The 23,924-nt window shown below is 44.0% G+C and overlaps 1 protein-coding gene and 1 pseudogene across 1 annotated transcript in view; one reads left to right on the plus strand and one right to left on the minus strand.

Moving 5' to 3' along the window:
• Nucleotides 1-673: 673 nt before the first annotated feature.
• LOC146557348 (NACHT, LRR and PYD domains-containing protein 3-like) overlaps nt 674-23,924 on the minus strand; it is a 193,094-nt gene continuing 169,843 nt past the window's right edge. The window contains exons 16-18 of the mRNA XM_085248399.1: nt 11,962-12,135; nt 1,819-1,865; nt 674-1,646 (exon numbers count right to left, since the gene is read on the minus strand). Of these exons, the coding sequence (XP_085104525.1) occupies nt 1,120-1,646; nt 1,819-1,865; nt 11,962-12,135 (748 nt within the window). The 3' untranslated portion in view covers nt 674-1,119. The remainder of the gene's footprint in view (nt 1,647-1,818; nt 1,866-11,961; nt 12,136-23,924) is intronic.
• On the plus strand, nt 16,372-19,444 carry LOC146557349 (uncharacterized; annotated as a pseudogene).

The following is a 23,924-nucleotide window of genomic DNA, read 5'->3' on the forward strand; positions in this document are numbered from 1 at the left end:
TGTTCCCTCTGTAGTGCCTGCATGTGAGTCTGTGTCTTTGTTCAGTCTGTGTTATGTGTTTCCTGTTTTACTTTGAAGGTCTCTGTCTTATCTCAGTGTGTTCAGGTTACGCTTCTTTGGTCTCGTCAGTTCTGATTTGCCCCAGCTGTGTTTCCCTCCTGTTACTCATTTCCTGATTGCTCCCTCTGTGTATTTAAGCCCTGTGTTTCTCTGTGTCCGTGTCGCGATCTACCGTTTTCCTAGCTGTGTGTTCTGTCATTCCTCCAGTTTAAGTTTGTTTTGAGTTTTTTCAGTTATGTTATATTTTGAGTACCAAATTAAAGCCTTTTTGAGTTCACGACTGTCTCCGGAGTCTGCACCTTGGGTCCTATTCCTGTCTGCACACAGCCACACCTAACAATGTTTGCCTACTGGTGGTGGTCAGAGGGCCTGGTGGCGCCAGTGTCCGGCAGCCTCGCCTCTGTCAGTGCGCCCCAGGGCAGCTGTGGCTACAATGTAGTTTGCCATCGCCAGTGTGTGAATGTGTGTGTGAATGGGTGAATGACTGAATGTAGTGTGAAGCGCTTTGGGGTCCTTAGGGACTAGAAAAGCGCTATACAAATGCAGGCCATTAACAGAAAGCAACCAAGTTTATTTAACATGAAAAATGACAAAACACAAAGAAAAGAAATGATTAATAAAAGTCTTTTTTTTTATTTAGCTCATAGGACCATATGCAATGCTATATAGGAATGTTTACACATTTATGAGTGAAACAGTAAGAGCATTTGGAGAGTTTGGAAACATCCCATTAAGAAAGAGAAATCAAACATTTGGATTCATTTTAATAAGCTCAGACTGTAGTTGTGAACTGAGCTTCAGAGAAACACAACATACTGATATTCACTGTAAAGATTTAAATGGAAAAATACAGAAAAACAACATGTGGATCCTGGAATAATGGGAGCATCCATCTTTAAAGGACGGAAGAGGAAGACGTTCACAAGGAATCATTTAGAACAGTTCAAAACATCAACTGATTGAATCCATTAATCTGAAAATGTGTTTCTGAGTGAAAGAGAGAGACATGTACAGACTTAACTCTGTTTCTCTAACAGGAGGACACTCTTTACATTAAACTCAGCAGAAGGACACTGAGGAACCAGGACCAATATAAAACCCAGGATAAAGAGGTTCGGTGAATGTGGTGTTGAAGGTGTGAAGGTGGATCAGAATGTCAGAGGAGACTCTTAGGAAGGACAGAGTGCCAGCAGGACAGTCCACATACACTGCTACTCTGTTAGAAACAGAGGAGGAGCAGAAGATGGATGTGTTACTGTTATTGTGACAGGCAGACTGAGGACCATCATCAGAGCCACACAGACTCCAGGACTGATCATTGTATCCAAACCAACAGGCATCACTGTCTCCTTTCCTTCTGATTCTTCTGTAACTCACTGATATATAAACGTCTCCTCTCCACTCGACCTCCCAGTAATGGCGACCAGTCAGACCATTTCTACACAGCAGCTGATAAAAATAACTAAATCTGTCTGGGTGATCAGGATATGACTGAACCTCCTTCATATGTGTCACCTTCCTGTTGTTGTCAGACAGTTGGAGTCTTTCGTGTACTGTGTTTGTGTCGATTGTGAGTTGACAGGAATCTGATGGAGAGAACAAACACAATCCAGCTGCAGTTATTGATCCATCCTCTGTTCATTGATTGACACTTTGATGATGACTCCTGACAGAGATGTGAATGAGTGATGTGACAGTTTGAAGATGGTTGAATGTGTGCTGCTTTGTTTTTATGAATCACATTAAAAACACACTTACACTTCCTCAGACCTGGTCTCAACCATCGGACTCCAGCAGGCTCCACCCTGAAAGGAGGAGGGGGGTCAGACCAGCACAGTCTCTTTCAGCATGCACACATGGACATTACATGGCTCTCATACACATACTGCTGATGCACATAACAGGCAAGGAAACTAAGATTCCCCAGGGTAATATCAGTGCTCCTGTGCAAGCATTTTTGGCCTCATGGCCTCTAGAAGTTGTAGCAGTTGCTTTCACAGTACTAAAACCAGCTTCTGGTGTATGTGAAAATGTATTTGTTTTCACTGATGTATTCACAAAGTTCCTAAAAACTTTCCCTTCTTAACACCAGAAAGCTGACACTACAGCTAAGGTTTTGCTGAAGAATTGGTTCATATAGTATGGAGTGCCTGAAAAGCTACATTCTGATCACACTGGAAAATTTAACCCTCTCAGGCTCAAATTGTTTTTGTTGCCAATGCACAAAAGAATACCTGCAGTGGTACTTCTGAGTAAGAAAAACCTCATAAAATATGTATGTGGGGTAATCAGGTTGTTAGCTTTTAACTGTTACAAATCTGCAACGCCTGCCTTGATACCCTTGTGTAGATAGCAGAATTTTGCAAATTTTATTGCTGGCAAGGACAACTCCTTAGAGAACACAAGTCAGCTCTCAGTGTTAAATGTTTTCACTTCATAATTTAAGGGAACACCCCCACCAGGGAAACAAAAACGATTTTTGTAGTGGGTGTGGGAAATATATCATTTTTTATTAAGCTTGAGTAGTGACATTTTGGTAAAACTTTTATTAAGTGAAGTAATCATAATCATTTTCTTATACATATTGCAAATGTGCTCATAAAGAGTTAGCATGCAGTCTTTTGAGGATTATAAGCTTCATCTGGCGAGACCATTCAGACGACATATTGTGAAAGGTCACAGAGTGCAGAAAAGGTCAATTCAAACACGCTTACATACACAGACAAGAATTATATATGAGTTTTTAGGTGAGAGGTAAGATATGTTTCTTGCAACTGCATTTTGTGCCTGCATAGCACAGTTGGGACAGGACGTGCTCATGATGTTCCAGAAGATAAGCAAGAAGAGAACAAGCAACAGGAAACACCTGGAATGAAGATGGTTGAAAACAGCCCTTTAAGTATGTTAACGGTTGTCAACAAAAGAAATGTAGCAACTGTCATTAACTGTAATCTATGCATGTTATGTATCTGCTTGACGCAAGAAGGGGCGTAAACCCTGACATATAAAAAACATTGGAAGTGTGCTTTCTTGCGGACATCTATGCTGATGATGTGACGGTGTGTATCTTCCCACGCGTGTGTGTTCAATAAAATCATTGTTTTGACTGAACTCATCTGGACCAGTGGTTTTTTGTTCTCATACCTCAATTACTGTATCAGGACAGACGTTGGGGCCCCCAACGTCTGTTATGCGCACTGCTAAGGCAGGAGAGTAGAGACTATCAGACAACAGACCAGACTGGTTGTAAGATCATCGCGATATGCTTAGACAGGCACACAAGCAAGCCAGGGAATATTCAGAGCAGAAAGCAGCTAATATGTTTTCCTTTAAAAATGAAAAAGTGTACCTTCTTGTAAACGTTGGTCAGTTGGTTTTCTTATGTCACAATTCTTGAGGTAGCATAGGATCCAAGACACTTGGCGACAAATGGGTTACAGAATTGTGAACATTCAGGGTACCACACCCTGTAGAACTTTTTGAAGGAGTGCATAGATCACAAATGTGACCTTGTGCAAGTCCAGTTTCCAAACCTAGAACTAAAACTATTGACACTTATGGACACTCACCCTGTACATGAAGAGTTTCAGGTATATCCTCCACAGTATGCTGTGCTTAACATACCTGCAGTATCAGGAAGTGATGACTTTGACGTTTGCACAATAATGACCATAACAGTCTGGAAATACATGTTGCAGGTAGGAGCAGCAGTGAGAATACGTAAATAATGATATGCATTTTGAAGCTGAGTACAGTGACTTGCCCATCACCGAAGCCAAGGAGAGGCAAATGCTAAGTGCTGACAGCGTGGATTCCTTTCTTTGTTTCTGTGTGTAGCCAGAGCCACGGCCGTATTTTTTGTGTATATTTTTTCCATTGTATATTTTCTACTTTTTTCCCATTTTTTGTATCTTATCTATTCTTGTCACTTTATGAAAAAAACCTTTTCTTTTGAATGACTTTATAACCGAACCCCTTTCACTGCATCCTGCATGGAAACTATTCTCAGACTACACAATTCAAGTGAAGAATAGGCCATTTCAGTTCTGACACACACCTCCACTTTGTAAGCAGACCTTTCTCTACCTGAAATGCAGTTGATTATAGTAGTGTCATCTCAAAATTTAACTGTAGTGTGTTAGGATGCCTGGGTCGTTGACCCAGGGGTTTTGAGTTTATTATATTATTTATACTTTCTAGTCTTTGGTTTCTTTGAGTTCTGTTTTATAGTTTATGTCTCTGTCTTCTCTAGCTGCTGTCTCCCCTGTCAGCTGTATCCCCTTGTCTAGTTCGCGTCTATGTGTATCTTAAGTTCCTATATCCCCGTTTTCAGTCAGTGTTTTGTGTCTGCCCTGTTCCCACGTCTCTGTTCCCTTTGTAGTGCCTGCTTATGAGCCTGTGTCTTTGTTCAGTCTGTGTTATGCGTTTCCTGTTTTACTTTGAAGGTCTGTGTCTTATCTCAGTGTGTTCAGTTTACGCTTCTTTGGTCTCGTCAGTTCTGATTTGTCCCAGCTGTGTTTCCCTCCTGTTACCCATTCCCTGATTGCTCCCTCTGTGTATTTAAGCCCAGTGTTTCTCTGTGTCCGTGTCGCGATCTACCGTTTACCAAGCTGTGTGTTCTGTCTGTCCTCCGGTATTAGTTTATTTTTTTGATTGTTTCCAGTTATGTTATATTTGAGTTTAACATTAAAACGGTTTTTGAGTTTACATCTGTCTCTGGAGTCTGCACCTTGGGTCCTATTCCTGCCTGCACACAGCCACACCTAACAGAAGATCGCGACCAGAACATGGACCCTGCAGACTCTTTTTCCTTTGAGTTCAACGGCGAGATGGAGCGGCTGGTGCGCCTGCTCGATCGCATCGCCCAGTCCCCGGATTTAAGGACCATGGCAGTGGGGCTGAGCGCGGTGGAGGCCATCATTCGGCATAATCCCCAGCTTAGCCAGTTCGCTAAAGACACTGAGTTGGGGAACACCATAACTGCCTGGAGAGAGCAGGTCAGGGCTAGTGAGCTTGCTCTCTCCCTCACTACATCTTCCCCACCGCTGCCGCAGGACAATGCACACTCTGCTTCATCGCCACTGCAGGCTTCCTCCCCTTCCTCACGCCAGCTGGGACCTTGTTCGTCTGTCCGTTCGCCTGCCTTTTTCCTGGCGGCTGTGTGGTCGGAGGATGAGGAGGAGGTCTCCGTTTCTCCGCCGGTTCCTGTTCCCTCGTCTAAAAGGGAGCGACGTCACCGTCGCTCCTCTCCTCGGTCGTCCGTTCAGCCACCTGTCTCCGCTGGAGGGTCCGAGGAACCGCTTCAGCCACCTGTTTCCGCTGGAGGGTCCGAGGAATCGCTTCAGCCGTCTCTTCTTGCTGGAGGATCCGAGGGGCCAGTTCAGCCTCACGCCTCGTCAGCTGGAGGGTCCGAGGAGCCCGTTCAGCCACCTGTCTCCGCTGGAGGGTCCGAGGGGCCCGTTCAGCCACCTGTCTCCGCTGGAGGTTCCGAGGGGCCCGTTCAGCCACCTGTCTCCGCTGGAGGTTCCGAGGGGCCCGTTCAGCCACCTGTCTCCGCTGGAGGTTCCGAGGGGCCCGTTCAGCCACCTGTCTCCGCTGGAGGGTCCGAGGGGCCCGCTCAGCCACCTGTCTCCGCTGGAGGGTCCGAGGAACCCATTCAGCCACCTGTCTCCGCTGGAGGGTCCGAGGAATCGCTTCAGCCGTCTCTTCCTGCTGGAGGATCCGAGGGGCCAGTTCAGCCTCACGCCACCTCAGCTGGAGGGCCCGAGGAGCCCATCCAGCCGCCATTAGCCTCTGCCTCGGCTACACCTGGTCCAGCCTCAGCTTCTGCAGTTCCGCCTGGTCCGGCCTCCGAGTCTGCAGTTCCGTCTGGTCCGGCCTCCGAGTCTGCAGCTCCGCCTGGTCCTGCATCTGCAGCTCCGCCTGGTCCGGCCCCCGAGTCTGCAGTTCCGCCTGGTCCGGCCCCCGAGTCTGTAGCTCCGCCTGGTCCGGCCTCCGAGTGTTCAGCTTCGTCTGCTCCTGAGGTCTCCATGCTGTCTGTTCCTGCACGTCCTGCCCGGCCTGCTCGTCCTGCACGTCCTGTCCGGCCTGCTCATCCTGCACGGCCTGCACGTCCTGTCCAGCCTGCTCATCCTGCACGGCCTGCACGGCCTGCACGGCCTGCACGTCCTGCACGTCCTGTCCGGCCCGCTCGTCCTGCACGTCCTGTCCGGCCTGCTCATCCTGCACGGCCTGCACGTCCTGTCCAGCCTGCTCATCCTGCACGGCCTGCACGTCCTGCCCGGCCTGCACGTCCTGTCCGGCCTGCACGGCCTGCACGTCCTGTCCGGCCTGCTCATCCTGCACGTCCTGTCCGGCCTGCTCATCCTGCACGTCCTGTCCGGCCTGCTCGTCCTGCACGTCCTGTCCGGCCTGCTCGTCCTGCACGTTCTGTCCGGCCGATGACTGGACGTCGTTGCCGTCATGGACAGCCCTCTGAACTACGCCGCCGTCATGGACGGCCCCCTGAACTACGCTGCTGCCTCTCGCCCGGCCGGCCTCCTGATCTGCTCGGTCGCCGTCGGTGCCTCCCGCCCGGCCGGCCTCCTGATCTGCTCCGTCGCCACCGGTGCCTTCCGCCTGGTCGGCCTCCTGAACTGTTTTCTGGGCTCTTGGACTGTCAGCCTCCGGGCCGGCCCCCCTGAACTTTTTTGAGACTATTGCATGGGCCTCTGCGCCTTTCGTGAGCTTTTTTGTTTGTTTGCTTTTGGACTTTGCCTGGGCCTTGGTGCTGTTGTTTTGGACTTTGTTTCTGTATTTTGTTCTGTTGCTTTCCGGGCTCCAGTGTTTGCATTTTTTTTTTTTTTTTTTTTGTTTCTGGCTCCTTGTTTGGTTTGTTTCGAGCCCTCCATCCTGTTTCCCCCGCCGCCCACCCTGGTTGGGTTGTTTTTGTTTTTTTTGATTTTGGTGTTTTGGTTTGGGCTGTCTGGAAGCCAGCCCTTAAGGGGGGGGGGGTACTGTTAGGATGCCTGGGTCGTTGACCCAGGGGTTTTGAGTTTATTATATTATTTATACTTTCTAGTCTTTGGTTTCTTTGAGTTCTGTTTTATAGTTTATGTCTCTGTCTTCTCTAGCTGCTGTCTCCCCTGTCAGCTGTATCCCCTTGTCTAGTTCGCGTCTATGTGTATCTTAAGTTCCTATATCCCCGTTTTCAGTCAGTGTTTTGTGTCTGCCCTGTTCCCACGTCTCTGTTCCCTTTGTAGTGCCTGCTTATGAGCCTGTGTCTTTGTTCAGTCTGTGTTATGCGTTTCCTGTTTTACTTTGAAGGTCTGTGTCTTATCTCAGTGTGTTCAGTTTACGCTTCTTTGGTCTCGTCAGTTCTGATTTGTCCCAGCTGTGTTTCCCTCCTGTTACCCATTCCCTGATTGCTCCCTCTGTGTATTTAAGCCCAGTGTTTCTCTGTGTCCGTGTCGCGATCTACCGTTTACCAAGCTGTGTGTTCTGTCTGTCCTCCGGTATTAGTTTATTTTTTTGATTGTTTCCAGTTATGTTATATTTGAGTTTAACATTAAAACGGTTTTTGAGTTTACATCTGTCTCTGGAGTCTGCACCTTGGGTCCTATTCCTGCCTGCACACAGCCACACCTAACATAGTGTTGGATCTGTGTTTGTCACACAGTCAAGGGTGATTAGGGTATACACCAGGGGGTGTATACCCTAATCTGCAGTGAAATGTAGAGCCGAGCCGCCGAGTGTGCGCCTTAAATGCAACTTGAATCTTTACTGAATCTCAGTATTTGAAACAGAGTTCACTGCTGTAAAGTTTTTATTCAATACAATAAATTTAATATTGGCCATAATATATTTACATTACTAAAATGAGAGAGCACTAGTGTCATGAACAACATTAGCTAATTGTTGTTTACAAGCTAATGTGGAGCAGGGAAATTATTTTACTGCTATTGGTAAATAATCATCATCATTACTATTGCATTAATAATATAATCTGCAGCAATGATATTGTATTCAGAGGTTTAAACAGTGTGTGTGTCTTTCAGAAAGACTAAGTTGCAGGAGTTGACAGGAAGTTGCAGAGGCTTTGCAGAACTGAAACCGAAAGTCATTCTGAGGAGCAGGTTAGACGAGGCTATTTGAATTACTAGGTTATTCAAATTGTCTGTTATACTTTTATATTCTTTTACTAAGCTCTTAGTAGAGGTTCTTGATTAAAACATTTATTCAACAAAGTACATATAGTTTCGGTTAGGTTATTACACATAAGGATGAGCCTCTGGTCTGGTAAAAGGTCAGAAGTGCAACGGGTGAATTGAGAGAGCATTTGAGGACGACACACACACACACTCAGTTAGAGAGAATCATTTATAGGTGGAAGTTTAATCATGTTTTGCTTGGGGTTGCAAAAGAGCAGTTTGTCGCAGAACTGCTGCTGAGGTGTCAAGATGACAAGAGAGCATCCGGCAGTGACAGGAAGTACCGGCCATGAAGATAGAAGACAACGTTCCTTTAAACTGTGTTAAAAGTCATTGTGGTTTTGATTTGACGTGCGTATATATTCTGTCTGTGACGTATGAAGGGGCGTCATTAATTCAAACCCTGATGCTATAAAAATCTGTGTATGCTTTAAGTCAAAGATTAATTCCTGTCTGCGAACAGATTAGTTTTCCCACGCGTGGATTCATTAAAATCAATTGTTTGACCAAGATCTTCTGGACCTGGTTGTTTGTACTCTCCTTCCTCAATTATGTGAACCTTAACACTAATCTTAAAATTACTGTTGGGTGTAGAAATTAATCCCAACAAGCAGTACCATGGTCTTAGCCTCAGATACCTAAGAGGACAAAAAATATCATAAAAAGATAAACACAAATAATGCTGTATAAAATAGCCTGAGGAAGCAGACAGAAGCAGCCTCTCATTGGTGGATTCAAGCTGCCTGTCCTGTGTGTGTGTGTGTGTGGGTGCGTGTGTGCCTGTGTGTCCAAATTAGTAAACATTGGCACGTATGCAATTTTTTACCTTAGCTTATCTACTTGCTGTTCTTTCTTGCCTGTCTAAATTTTCAATTTCTCACCATTTACCAAGAAGTACCTATGAAGGAACTTCAGCTTTTTTCAGCTGACGATTTTTCATTTTCCATATTTCTGTTAATTTATTACGATTCTGCAAAATTATTACGATATCAGCAACTTTTCTAATATTTAACTCAGCTTCTTTACCTGTTTTCAGCAGACAATTTTGGCTGCACAGCATTCACAAAGCACATTTGAAGGAAATGCAAATTTTTCAAGTAATAAAATTATTAACAATTAATAATAAAATACAAATACATAGTAATACAATGTCCTGCGATTAAAGTCGAAGTTGTGGACATTTTTAAATCTTTTGTGATACAGCAAAGGGATAAATCTGAGTATTAGATTATTTTTACAGTAGACACCTTTCACAGGCTACTCTGGCCATTAGAGTACCAGTTCCTGGGGACCTACTGTCCAGGCCACTAAAACTATCCCAGATTAAAGACAACACAATCTAGGCTCTGACTGATTAGTCAGGTTTTCCTGTATCGTTGAAGTAGACAAGACACTGGGCAACTCCCCTCACCCATATATACTGGCTTGACTGAACTTTCCATCACTTACTAGGTAAGACTCATAGAATCAGAAATTGGAACTGAGGTAAACCAAACTTCATTTAAAGGAGTTATGAGCCCTCAAATTGAAAAGGGTGAAGGGTGGGTTTCTGCAGCCTATCTGAAGGAAAATTGAATATATTATGAACCTAATGGATGTAATACAACAGCAGACATTACTAAAGCTGAACGATAGCCAAGCTTAAACACGCTGATCAGTTGATATAGCTTATAATATTGTAACAAGCGTATTGGACTGTGAACAGAACTATGTCTGTGCATTGTAGTGTTTATTGTTGTCATGTTTTGCTGCACCACAGGAAATTGGCGGGTGAGTTACACGGGAAAGCGAGGGGGAGTGTTTTTGTTGTTGTTGTTTTGGGAGCAAGCAAGAGAAGTTGCTGTAACCAGAAGTTTCTTGTGGGCATAACGGCCTGATTGTTCGTGTTCACTGAAGAAACAGTGGTGAGTTTCAAATGGTCTGGTGCTTGAGTGCATAGACACATGTTACATATTGTTAAAGAGTTTATATAATTATACATTATTCATAGAAGTCAACAACTTTATATGAAGCAGATTTGATTTCAGCAGACTGAACTTCATAGTTTACCTGGTGCTGGATTTTATGATCTGACACACACACACACACACACACACACACACACACACACCCTTCTATCACTGTTTGTCTCAGGAAGTGAAATGAGTGGTTTGAGACTCTTTGTAAATGTGATATTGAAATGGGCACAAATACTGGGTAAATACTAGCAGGTCAACAGACCTGCAGTCACTTTCCCTAATCCTCTGGACCTTGTAGTGGTATGACTCTCACTTGTGGCACGAGAGGTCCTAGGTTCAAATTCTGGACAAGCCCCAATTCATGGTATGTTCTCGGCCTTGAGATAAACTGAGCATAACAAGATATTCAACACTCCCAAAGTCTCCTCTGCCACTTATAAAGAATCTATACATGAAACACAGCCTAAATAATGCCACCAGGCTGTAATACCCAGATAATGGACTATTTACAGTCCAGTCCTCCAACCAAAATTTTAGCAGGATGTAGAACAAAAGTGCTAGTTTTTGTAAGACAGTCTGACCATAGCAAATCAGAATCCAAGAATAATTCATGAAGCACATTTAGCTAAAAACTCTGTTTTTGCAATCCTGAAAGAAAAAAAAACCCTCTTTTTTCCTGAAAGAGAGTTAATGTCAGGACTGATTCAGTTACCGTGGTAACAGACTTAACGTAACCTGCTTGCTGCCAGGTTTCGTTTGACAAACCATGAGTTTATCTCAGACTTACCCCCTACTGCTGCACCTGAAACAGATGACACTTAATTTCATGTCATTATTCAAAATTCATAGCATGGTGAAATCATTTGTAGAATTGTATGTTTTTACTTTACATGACTAATTACAGACTAAATCTATAGACCCTTTGGACAGTAATAAAATGGATCTATCAGCCTGTCAATTGGGTTCTGGCACTGAAAAACAATTAGGAACTGATCCGTGAGCAATATTTTGTGTCATAAGGATTGAAAAATGTGCTTCTTTTGGATGTTAGAGATGGTGTGAAATTGCTTTAAAACTAATTTGAATATATTTTATTGTCACCTTCTTAATTTAGCCATCAGAAATTATGCAAAGCATGTATAACATCAAAAGGATTAATCCCAGCATAGGACCCTGTGGTAGCCTGTGACTAATATTTGTGTGTGAATTTTCTCTCTTAATCTATGTGAATAATTGTTGTGATCAGTGCTTTGCAATGTTGTACCCGAGTCTAGTAGGACAAGCACAGAGATAGGTCCACTGTCTAAGGCCATATTAAGATCCTTAGTAACCTTCACTAGTGCCTTTATTTGAAGAATTTCAGTAGCTGGCCTCCAGCTACTGTGATTCAGGGCAGTTAAATTCAGCTAGGTTTAGGTAAGGAGTGTACATGTTCTCTTCTGTCTATAGTCATTTATACTGCATTTTAACAACATAAATTCAAAATAAATCTCATCTCTGGACAGACATTACTACACCAAAAACCAACTAAATTATAAGAGACTCAAGCCCTTTCTCAAGCCACTCTTTTACAACACTTAAATTTGGATAATTGTAGTATTTGTAAGATAAACTCTACATTCTTCTTCAGGGTTAGATAAAAGGTTAGATATGACAAACAACATCTGAAGATACAGTTGTACATGGTTAAGCATCTATGCATTGAAATAATTCAGGTTTTAAATAGTCATCAGTGGAAAATATTGGATCCTGACCTGAGAATTCCCAGTGAACAATGTGGACTCTCCAGTGCAGGAGACAGGAGCATCAGCGCTGAATCCTCCAGGCCATTGTTTCTCAGATCAAGCTCTCTCAGACAACAGGAGGGGGATATGAGAACTGAGGACAGAGCTTTATAGCTTCTCTCTGACAGGTTACAGCCCCTCAGACTGAAATAAAAGGGGGGAAAAGATATTTGTAATCAGATGAAATAATCGAAAAAGATTGATCGAGAGAAGATCGAAAAACAACTCTCAGGGAAGCAGTCTAAGCACACTTATGGTGTGCTTATATATTGTCACAGTCCTGGGTTGATGACCCAGCGGTTTGAGTTTCCAGTGTTTTTGTCTTTTTTTCCATTATGCTAAGTCTGCTCTGAAACGCTTGGTGGCTGTGGCGCAAATAATGCTGTGTCTTCCAACACTGATATCTTTATTTTCCATAAAGGTATTATAAAGTGGGTGATCAGAGTTCTTAAGAATGGCTTCTAGTGTTTTTAGTGAACATCTTTCCACCTCCTCCTCGAGCATGTCCATCCGGGCTCCCATTACACCTAAATTGCTGGCGGTCTGGCTCATATCCAGAACATGATGTGGGCTTTATAGATAAAACCTTCTAAGGAAAACCTACTCTATCAGAGTTAAACCCAGGGTGGAGAGGTGCAGTCTTAGATGGCTCTCTGCAGTTTCTTCCCTTCTTCCTGTTATGGCAGGGTGGGTATCCTAGTATTCCCTCATATTTCTCTGGTAAGGTGGCATCTATCCCACTTTGGATGGAGCAGCTATCATTTCTAGTAATCTGGCCAAATTTATTAAACCCCCCAAAATATGACTATACAGAGTTGGGACCAGGAAGTAGAGTTGCAGTCTTACACACCTCTCTGCAGCTTCTCTCCTCCCAAAATCCCCCTCTCCCCCATCTCCATACAGAATGTGTCAGCTCCCAAACAGACAAAAAACAAACTAAAAACCAGCAAAAAACGACGTGAACATAAAGAAATCACAAAGAAGGAACAAGGTTACAAGGTTACAAATGATCCTCTTATGGCCTCTGAAAGTGGACTGATCTCGGTGCTTGTTCTACTAGACCTCAGTGCAGCGTTCGATACTGTTGACCATAATATTCTATTAGCGTGCTTTATTCGATTAGAGCACGCTGTAGATATTACAGGTACTGCGCTGCAGTGGTTTGTGTCATACCTATCTAATAGATTCCAAATTGTTAACCTCTAATTTTCTGCTTCTAAATTCAGATAAAACTGAGGTTATTGTACTCGGTCCTAAAAATCTTAGCGATATGGTATCTAACCAGATACTTACACTTGATGGAATTACCTTGACCTCCAGTAACACTGTGAGGAACCTTGTAGTAATCTTTGACCAGAATATGTCCTTCAATGCACAAATTAAACAAATATGTAAGACTGCTTTCTTCCATTTGTGCAACATCTCTAAAATTAGAAATATCCTGTCTCAGAGTGACGCTGAAAAACTAGTTCATGCATTTATTACTTCTAGGCTTGACTACTAAGTCCTAAAAACTCCCTGAAAAGATTTAATCAAAAATGCTGCAGAAAGAGTCCTGACAGAGAGTAGAAAGAGAGAGCAGATTTCTCCTGTATTGGCTTCCCTTCATTGGCTTCCTGTTAAATCCAGAATTGAATTCAAAATCCTGCTCCTCACATACAAGGTCTTAAATAATCAGGCCCTATCTTATCTTAATGACCTCATAGTACCATATCACCCTATTAGAGCAGTTCGCTCTCGCTCTGCAGGCTTACTTGTTGTTCCTAGAGTATTTAAAAATAGAATGGGAGGCAGAGCCTTCAGTTTTCAGGCCCCTCTTCTATGGAACCAGCTTCCAGTTTGGATTGAGACACACACTATCTCTACTTTTAAGATTAGGCTTCACACTTTCGTTTTTGCTTTTCGTTCCACGTCTCACGTGTACACCACTTTGTATTGGTCTTTCACGTGGTATTCCAATAAAATTGATTCATGTTTGTGCCTGTAATGTGATAAAATGTGGAACCGTTCAAGGGGGCCGAATACTTTTGCAAGCCACTGTAGTTAGGGCTGGATTAAGTAACCCTGAATCCTCCCTTAGCTCCTCACTTACAAGGTTTTGATAATCATCTTATCATAGTCCCCTTATAGAACTGCTGGGGAATTTCCATTGATGCATTGAGTGTTTTGTCTTTGGTTACCATTTTCACTATGTGTTTATATATCTGTCTGCATTTACTTATTAACCATTATTAACCTTTGGCTTTCTTCCCCAGCATATCTTTGTTCCCTCCTTCCCCTTTTTTGTAATATTACAAGGTTTTTCTATTTTAGAAGAAGTTTACAAGTTTGTGGACAATACTCAGCGGGCCCAACACTCTAAAGGAAAAGAAAGACAATGCAGGAAATTCCACACTTAGCTAACCAAAACTTACTTACTTACTTCCCATTCAGAACCTATATAACACAGGGAAGAACACAAGGACTTCACACCTGAAGACAGAAATTGCTAGCCAAAGGACTCAATTTTGCCATTTCTCCTCAGCAGTCGCCTATAGTGGTCCTCAACACAAGCACAGGAACTGCCATAAGGATCAAGAAATTATCACAAACACATCACATCCTGATTTGCAAAAGTAGAGCAAATCAGGATGAATGTTTCAGCCACCCCTCTCCAGTGCAAATGTCCCTCTGTCTAACCTCAAAACACAAGAAAAGAAGGCCGTCACTTCCCTGAGCAAAGACCACAACATCACTATTTTACCAGCTGACAAGAGAAGGTGCACTGTTGTTCTAAATGGTAAATGGTAAATGGCCTGTATTTGTATAGCGCTTTACTTAGTCCCTAAGGACCCCAAAGCACTTTACACCCAGTCATCCACCCATTCACACACACATTCACACACAGGTGATGGCAAGCTACAGTGTAGCCACAGCCACTCTGTTGCACACTGACAGAGGCGAGGGTTCTAAGCACAACGGATTACCACACAGAAAATATTACACTCCTCAGTGAAAACATAACCTATGAAGCCTTAGAATGAGACCCCACAAGCAGCTACAAATATAAAGTTATCCAGAATAATATATAATATAAATATAATTAAATGTGTCAATAATTAATTAATTAACTGTGTCCTAAATATTTATTTAATTCATTTTTTTCCAATTTTAATTAATTATTTCCACATTTAAGTAATTATTTAATGGTGTATTTAATTAATTCATTATGTCAGTCCTGGCGTTCCATAAATCTGCTTTTGAATGCTGAAAAGAATAAAAATAGAAACAATGGTTTTAATATTTACCAACCAAAGTTAGTGGTCCCTTAATATTTATTTCTATGTTTGATTCTTTATTGACAATATTTAAATCTGCAATTATTAAATAACTAGATTTTAAAAAAATCTTTAAATATGACTTAGGTTTGTCATGGTCAGTGAGGGCGGAGCCGCCGCATCATACTGACAGGCTGCACCTGAGTGCAATTCGAACTACTGGCTTTTTAAGACCAGCATTCAGAATTACACCTCGCCAGATTGTCTGCAAACTTTAGTCAGTCAAGGTTGCCACAGTTTAAGATTCTTCTTGTAATGTTTCTTGTAGTTTTGACTTTTGTGTTTTTCTTCTCACAGAAGACTGCTGGACATTGCCAAACCACTGCTATAACCTGTTTTGATTTTCCTAACTGGTTTGCTTACAGTTTCCTTCATGCACACCTGCCCAGCCCCCAGACGTTGTGGAACTCGCTCTCTGGATTTCCTTCACCTCTCCCCCAGATCATCTCCCCTCTGAATTACTCTCCCGCCTCTGCATAAGTAAGACTGTTAAATGATTTTTACAAGCACTTTGAACCAACTTCTGGCTAACACTTGCTCTCCCTATTTTGCAGTGACTACTCCCTCTCCTATTCTCCTCCCCCTTTTGTGAGTGTGGACGCTTCCTCTCTTTGCTCTCTAAATGCTTTGCTTCTTTTATTGATTTTTATTGATTTTTATGCTGATTTTTCCCTTATTTCCGTATGAGCTTACCTACAATAGCTTCTGGACACTTATAGATCATTAGGACTAAAGTCCTAAACATTTTTATAGTTACCTTATCTTAGGGTTAGTCTTTATTCACTGCAAACCGTTTTTATTCTCCGCGGGAGTTTGCTTCATTTATCTTGGCCGCTGTTTACATCCCGCCAGATGCGGGTGTGCAGGCTGCTTAGTGCGCACTCGTGGAGCAGATACTGCACATGGAGAGGACATTCCCGGACTCTCTCATTGTTGCTCTTGGGGACTTTAACAAAGCCAATCTGAGCCAAGAGCTTCCCAAATACAAGCAGTATATTAAATGCCCGACCAGAGAGGAGAGGACATTGGACCCCGCGCTTCACTCTGACTTTCTGACCACGTCATGATCCACCTGATCCCCGCATACAGACAGAGGCTGAACCTGTCGTGAGGACTAAAAAACTGTGGAGCAACGAGGCTGTGGAGGAGCTTCGCACGTGTTTGGAATCTACAGACTGGGACACAATGAAGGCTGCTTCTAACAGCTTGGACGAGTTTACAGACATTGTCACCTCCTATATCCACTTCTGTGAGGACAGCATTGTGCCATCACGCACCAGGGTGAGTTATAACCTTGACCAACCCTGGTTTACTCCTAAACTCAAAAAGCTGTGGCTGGAAAAGAGAAAGGCGTTCAGAAGCGGAGACAGGGACTGCTACAGAGAGGCCAAGTACAGGTTCACTAAAGAAGTGGACATTGCTAAACATCAGCGCTCTGAGAAGATGCAGCAGCAGATCTCAGAGAATGAATCGGCCTCTGTGTGGAAAAGTTTTAGGAATATCACCAACTACAAGCCTAAAACCCCCCACTTCACTGATGACTTGCTCTTGGCCAACACCCTTAACGACTTTTACTGCCGTTTTGACGAGCCATCAGGCAGCCTTCACACCTCCAACGGCCCCAACAATAGAGACACTTTGGACACTCATTCCCCCACCTCTCCCCCCTCCATAGAGCCATCACCACCATCAAACACTTCACCTAAAACACCTCCCTCCACACCCCACACCAAGGAGGATTTCACACCACCTTCTCCCACCACAACTCTTCATATTCATGAAGCAGATGTGAGGAAGCAGTTTAGAATTAGAATTAGAATTAGAATTCAACTTTATTGTCATTGCACATGCACAGGTACAGGGCAACGAAATGCAGTTTGCATCCATCCAGAAGTGCTTTAGTGATATAGATACATTACAATATATATTAGTAATAATATAGATATGTGAGTATATTACAGAAATGGGTCTATTATGGTATGTTATAATGTACACGGTATGAAGTTTGTTGTGAATATTCTATAACTATAAGTATGTACAGGCTGTAGTGAGTACAAGCTATGTACAGGCTATGAACAGGATATAAATATGAAAAACTATACAGAATATGAAATAAATAACTTTACAGAATCTGAGATATACAGCTATACAGAAATGGGAACTATGCAAGTTGTAGGATTAAAGATTATCGAATGTACAGAATGATTATTTACACAGAGCTATACAGTAGTGCAGTTAAGATAAGTGAGGGTGTAGATAGTTTCTACAGAGGTTATATAAAGTGCTGGTGGTTGTGAGTGGTGGTTCAGTCCATGTTATTATTGTGTGTTTGAGGGTACAGTTGTCCATTGTGGGTGTGTGTATGTTCAGTCCATGAGTTTAACGTGGGTCATATGTCAGGAGGCAGAGTTCAGGAGTCTGACAGCTGTGGGGAAGAAGCTGTTCCGGTACCTGGTGGTCTTAGTCCGGAGGCTCCTGTGGCGCCTCCCAGAGGGCAGGAGGGTGAAGAGTCCATGTGATGGGTGACTGGCGTCTTTGATGATTTTCCCAGCCCTTTTCAGACACTGCTTCCTGTAGATGTCTGTTATGGCAGGAAGTGGTGCTCCGGCGATGCGCTGGGCAGTTTTCACGACCCTCTGCAACGCCTTCCGGTCCGAGGCAGAGCAGTTCCCGTACCAGACTGTTATACAGTTGGTCAGGATGCTCTCGATGGTGCAACGATAGAAGTTCACCAGGATGTCTGAGGACAGGTGGTTCTTCCTCAGAGTCCTCAAGAAGAAGAGGCGCTGGTGAGCCTTCTTGACCAGCTTGGAGCAGTTGGTCGTCCAGGTGAGATCCTCGGAGATGTGGACTCCCAGGAACTTGAAGCTGCTCACACGCTCCACAGCCGTCCCCTTAATGTGGATGGGTGGATGTGGGTCAGCATTCCTCCTGTAGTCCACGATGAGCTCCTTGGTCTTCTCTGTGTTAAGCAGCAGGTTGTTTCTGTCGCACCACTCAGCCAGACGATCCACCTCCTCCCTGTAGGCGGCCTCATCGTTGTCACTGATGAGGCCAATCACCGTGGTGTCATCTGCAAACTTAATGATGGTGTTGGAACCATCAGCAGGTCTGCAGTCGTGGGTGAAGAGGGAGTAGAGGAAAGGGCTCATCACACAGCCTTGTGGTACACCGGTGTTCATCATGATTGTCGATGAGCAGCGGTTATCCAGTCGGACATGTTGGGGGCGGTTGGTCAGGAAGTCCAGTAACCATTTGCAGATGAGGGAACTGATGCCCAGGTCTGTCAGTTTCCTGATGAGCTGTGAGGGGTGGATTGTATTGAATGCTGAACTGAAGTCTATAAACAGCATTCTGGCGTAGGTGTTGTTGTTGTCCAGGTGTGAGAGGACAGAGTGCAGTGCAATGGAGACTGCGTTTAAGAGTCTGAATGCTCGAAAAGCTCCTGGCCCAGACGGTGTGTCTCCTGCCACCCTCAGATACTGTGCAAACGAGCTGGCCCCAGTGTTTTCTGGCATTTTCAACTCGTCACTGCAGGCATGTCATGTGCCTGCCTGCTTCAAGTCCTCTACCATAATCCCTGTTCCCAAGAAACCTAGGATCACTGGACTAAATGACTACAGACCTGTGGCTATGACATCTGTTGTCATGAAGTCATTTCAGCGGCTGGTTCTCTCCTACCTCAAGACCCACACGGCCCCCCTCATGGACCCCCTGCAGTTTGCATACAGAGCCAACAGGTCTGTAGACGACGCTATCAACATGGCTCTAGACTTCATCCTGCAGCATCTGGACTCCCCAGGAACCTACGCCAGGATCCTGTTTGTGGACTTCAACTCTGCCTTCAACACCATCCTTCCAGACCATTTCCAAGGCAAGCTTTCCCAGATGAATGTGCCTGATCCCATCTGCCGGTGGATCACTGAATTCCTGACGGACAGGAAGCAGCATGTGAGGCTGGGAAAGAATGTCTCGGACTCCCGGACCATCAGCACCGGCTCCCCTCAGGGCTGTGTTCTTTCTCCTCTGCTCTTCTCCCTCTACATCAACTGCCGCACCTCCTCCCACCAGTCTGTCAAGCTAATCAAGTTTGCAGATGACACCACCGTTATTGGACTCATCTCAGACGGGGATGAGTATGTCTACAGGAGGGAAGTTGAACGACTGGTGTCCTGGTGCAGCCACAACAACCTGGTGCTGAATGCCCAGAAGACAGTGGAGATTATTGTGGACTTCAGGAAGCACACAGCCCCCCCCCCCCCCCCCCCCCCCCCCCCCCCATCATCCTGACTGACACCCTCATCACCTCTGTGGACTCATTCTGCTTCCATCACCCACGACCTGAAGTGGGAGCCCACCATCACCTCCGTCATTAAGAAAGCCCAGCAGAGGATGTACTTCCTGAGGCAGCTGAAGAAATTCAACCTGCCAACAAGGATGATGATGCAATTCTACACTGCAATCATCGAGTCCATCCTCACCTCCTCCATCACCGTGTGGTACGCTGGAGCAACTATCAGGGACAAACAGAGACTGCAGCGTGTTGTGCGCTCTGCTGAGAAGGTGATTGGCTGCAGACTCCCATCTCTGCAGGACCTGTACACCTCCAGGACACTGGGGCGTGCAGCTCGGATCACAGCTGACCCTTCTCACCCTGGACACAGTCTGTTTTACCTGTTCCCCTCAGGCAGGAGGCTCCGGTCCATTCGCACCAGAACCTCTCGCCATAAGAACAGTTTCTTCCCCTCTGCTGTTGGACTCATGAACAATAACCATATGACTGTTCCCACCACTAACACATGACTATACGCTGTGTTCACTGCATCATTCCATGTTTGGCACTGATTACCACCTGCACTCATGTATATATCTATCTACTTAGCACTTTTAATTCTTATTTTTATGTCTATTTAAGCGTTATATGACAGTATGTTTGCACTAAGTACCGCAGCAATTTCCTAATGTTTTAAACCTGCTCAACATTTGGCAATAAAACCCTTTCTGATTCTGATCTTCAGCGCCCGGTGTGTCTGTGGCCTACACACAGCTGAAGCCTGATTACAGCGTCTGGGAACCAAACAGCCTCAATAGCCTGGAAAGGTGCTAACCGCTAGACTAACTAGCAACAAGATGCCTTCCCTCTCAACAGATGACTACCACAGACTCCTGCAGAAGATTGCACTACTGGAGACAAAAATTTATTGCTTAGAAGTAAACGTAAGTAATTACGTAAAACTTTATTTATATAGCACCTTTCAAGATAAAAATCACAAAGTGCTTCACAGAAGCTAAAACCTAAAAATAAAAATCAACCAAAAGCAAGTTTAAAAAGATGAGTTTTTAGCTGTTTTTTTTTTTTTAAAGCGACCACTGAGTCCACAGATCTCAGGCTCAAAGGGAGAGAGTTCCACAATCTGGGGGCCACAGTTCCAAAAGCTTTGTCGCCTTTTGTTTTCAGCCTCGTGTGTTGGACAGCAAGCAAGCCCTGGTCACATGACCTCAGGGACCTGCTAGGAATGTATGGATGTAAAAGTTCACTTATATATGTTGGTGCTTGTCCATGCAGAGCCCTGAAAGTCAAGGTCAAAACCTTAAACTGGATTCTGAATTTAACGGGGAGCCAGTGCAGCTGAATCAGCAGGGGTGTGACATGGGAAAACTTGGAGGACTTGGTCAGAAGCTTTGCAGCAGCATTCTGAACAACTTGCAGACACTCCAAAGAGGCTTTATATAAACAAGTAAACAAAGAATTAAAATAGTCCAGACGAGATGAAACAAATGCATGAATGACAATTTCTAATTCGGAGCGCGATACAATGGAACTCAGCTTAGCAATGTTTCTCAAGTGATAAAAACAGGAGGGAACCAAAGATTTTACATGGGCATCCAAAGTCAGAGCTGAGTCAATACTAACACCAAGGCTCCTGATAGACGGTTTTGCAAATGTAGCAAGTGGACCCAAGTTTTCCATAATACTAGGTACAACATTTTTAGGAGCACAAACAAGAACTTCAGTCTTCTCCTCATTTAGTTGAAGAAAGTTTCCAGCCATTCAACATCTAATGGAGTATATGCACTTATGCAAAATCTGTAGCTTGGAAACATCATGGGGCTTAAAGGAGATATATAACTGAATATCATCTGCATAGCAGTGATACGAAATGTCCTTAAAAGTGCTCAATAAGTGTTGAAGAGGAAGTAAATACAGTAAGAACAATTCAGGCCCCAAAACTGAACCTTGTGGCACACCATAGGCAAGAAAAGTAGAAGAGGAACTGTACTTAGAGGTAGCCACAGAAAAGGATCGTTTATGCAAATAGGATTCAAACCAGTCCAAAGCAGCCCCTGATATACCCACCCAGTGTCTCAGCCTATCTAGCAGAATATGATGGTCCACAGTATCAAAGGCGGAGGTCAGGTCCAACATCAACAGAACGGAGCATTCTCCTGCATCACATCTCATCAAAATGTCGTTGGAGAGTCTAAGAAGTGTAGTTTCAGTAGAGTGAGCTCTACGAAAACCAGATTGGAATTTATCCAGAATGCTGTATTCATCTAGAACAGCTATAAGCTGCTTAGCCACAACCTTTTCTAAAATCTTAGAAATGAACGGTAATTTTGAAATCGGTCTGTAGCTACTAAGAAGAGAAGCATCAAGCTTAGGTTTTTTTTAACAGTGGGTGAATGACAGCATTCTTACAATAAACAGGGACCTAACCAGAAACCAGTGAGGTATTGATAATTGTGAGCCCACAGGGAACAACAGACTGAAAGACATTTTTAAACAAAGATCCAGGTAAAATATCAAGAGAGCAGGAGGATGCTTTCATTGAATTATCTAACTTGACCAGCTCAGGTAAGGACACAGGTAAAAATCTTTCTAAAATTACAGGCCTAGCTTGAGTTGGAGCAGACAAGAGAGACACAGAAGGAGAGATATTGTTCCTCACGTTACTGACTTTTTCAATAAAGAAAGAAAGAAATTTTTCACAATCTTCATTTGATGAAATTGGGACAGCATGTGGAGCAGGAGCAACAATATCACTAATGGTGTCGAATAGTACCTTAGGGTTACCTGTGCTCTTAGACACTAAGTCTGAGAAATAGGCCGCCCTTGCATCTCGAACTGAAGTGTTAAAAGAGACTAAAAGGTCCTTTAAATGAAGGGGATGGACATGCAAACGCTGTTTCCTCCATAAACGAGGCGATCGTGGGGCGATCGTGGCTCAAGAGTTGGGAGTTCGCCTTGTAATCGGAAGGTTGCCGGTTCGAGCCCCGGCTTGGACAGTCTCGGTCGTTGTGTCCTTGGGCAAGACACTTCACCCGTTGCCTACTGGTGGTGGTCAGAGGGCCCGGTAGCACCAGTGTCCGGCAGCCTCGCCTCTGTCAGTGCGCCCCAGGGTGGCTGTGGCTACAATGTAGCTTGCCATCACCAGTGTGTGAATGTGTGTGTGAATGGGTGGATGACTGGATATGTAAAGCGCCTTGCGGTCCTTAGGGACTAGTAAAGCACTATATAAATACAGGCCATTTACCATTTACCATAAACGCTCAACCTTACGGCAGCAACGCTTTAAGAAGCGAATGCTGTCATTTATCCAGGGAGACGACTTTGAAACCGGAGCTAGTCTAGCTTTGACAGGACAAACATTGTCTAAAATACAAAGACAATGATTATTAAAAACATTTGTTAAAAAATGAACATCTTTATAAGGAGATAAAACTAAATTAAAAGCATCGGAAAATTTTACAGCAGTAGAGGAAGTTAAGATGCGAGAGCTAACCACATGTCGAATAGGAGAGAGGGACAAATGAAAAGACAGATTAAAAAGAATACAATGATGATCTGAAATAAAAATGTCCTCAGTACAAATAAAATTAATGTTTAAACCTAAAGTAAAAACAAGGTCCAGTGTGTGTCTTTTGGTGTGTGTGGGACCAGATACATGCTGAGTAAAATGAAAAGAATCCATGACGCTAAGGAAACCTCTGGCAAAGAGGTCAGAGTCATCATCAACGTGTATATTAAAATCCCCGACTATAACCAGTCTGGACAGCTTCAAAGTTGAGGATCAAAAGTCACTGAACTCCTTTAAAAACATACTGTTTAGGCCAGGTGGACGATACACTACAGTGCAGTAAAATGGATCTTTATTTCCAATTCTAACCAGCTGTAGTTCGAAGGATGAAAAATGTCCGACCGACACTGCGCGACAGTAAAACCAGCTTCCAAACACCGCAGCGACACCTCCTCCTCGACCCGACGTCCGAGGCTGGCTGATGAATGAGTACCCACTCGGACAGAGTTCGATGAAGGATGAAAAGTCACCATCGCGCTGCCAGGTTTTGGTTAGAAATAAGAAGTCCAGTTTCTTGGAAAGAATAAAATCGTTCAGCAGGAATGTTTTATTAGTCATTGATCGAGCGTTAAAAAGCGCCACTCTCAGCGAAGTAGAAGACATATTATTCACAGAAGCAGCCCGATTTAGGGGACAAAGAAACAGAGAGTTTGATCCGCGACGTTCATAAATTCCACTCACCGCGGGGATGGAAGGCCAAACAACAGGAGAGTCTGGATGAACACTCCTGAGGTAGCGCCGTCTCATAGATCCAGGC

The sequence above is a fragment of the Mchenga conophoros genome, linkage group LG16 (assembly GCF_057382185.1).
Source record: "Mchenga conophoros isolate Kocher_MC1m ecotype Shallow Benthic linkage group LG16, M_conophoros_male_GT1.1, whole genome shotgun sequence".
In the NCBI taxonomy this organism is placed as follows: domain Eukaryota; kingdom Metazoa; phylum Chordata; class Actinopteri; order Cichliformes; family Cichlidae; genus Mchenga; species Mchenga conophoros.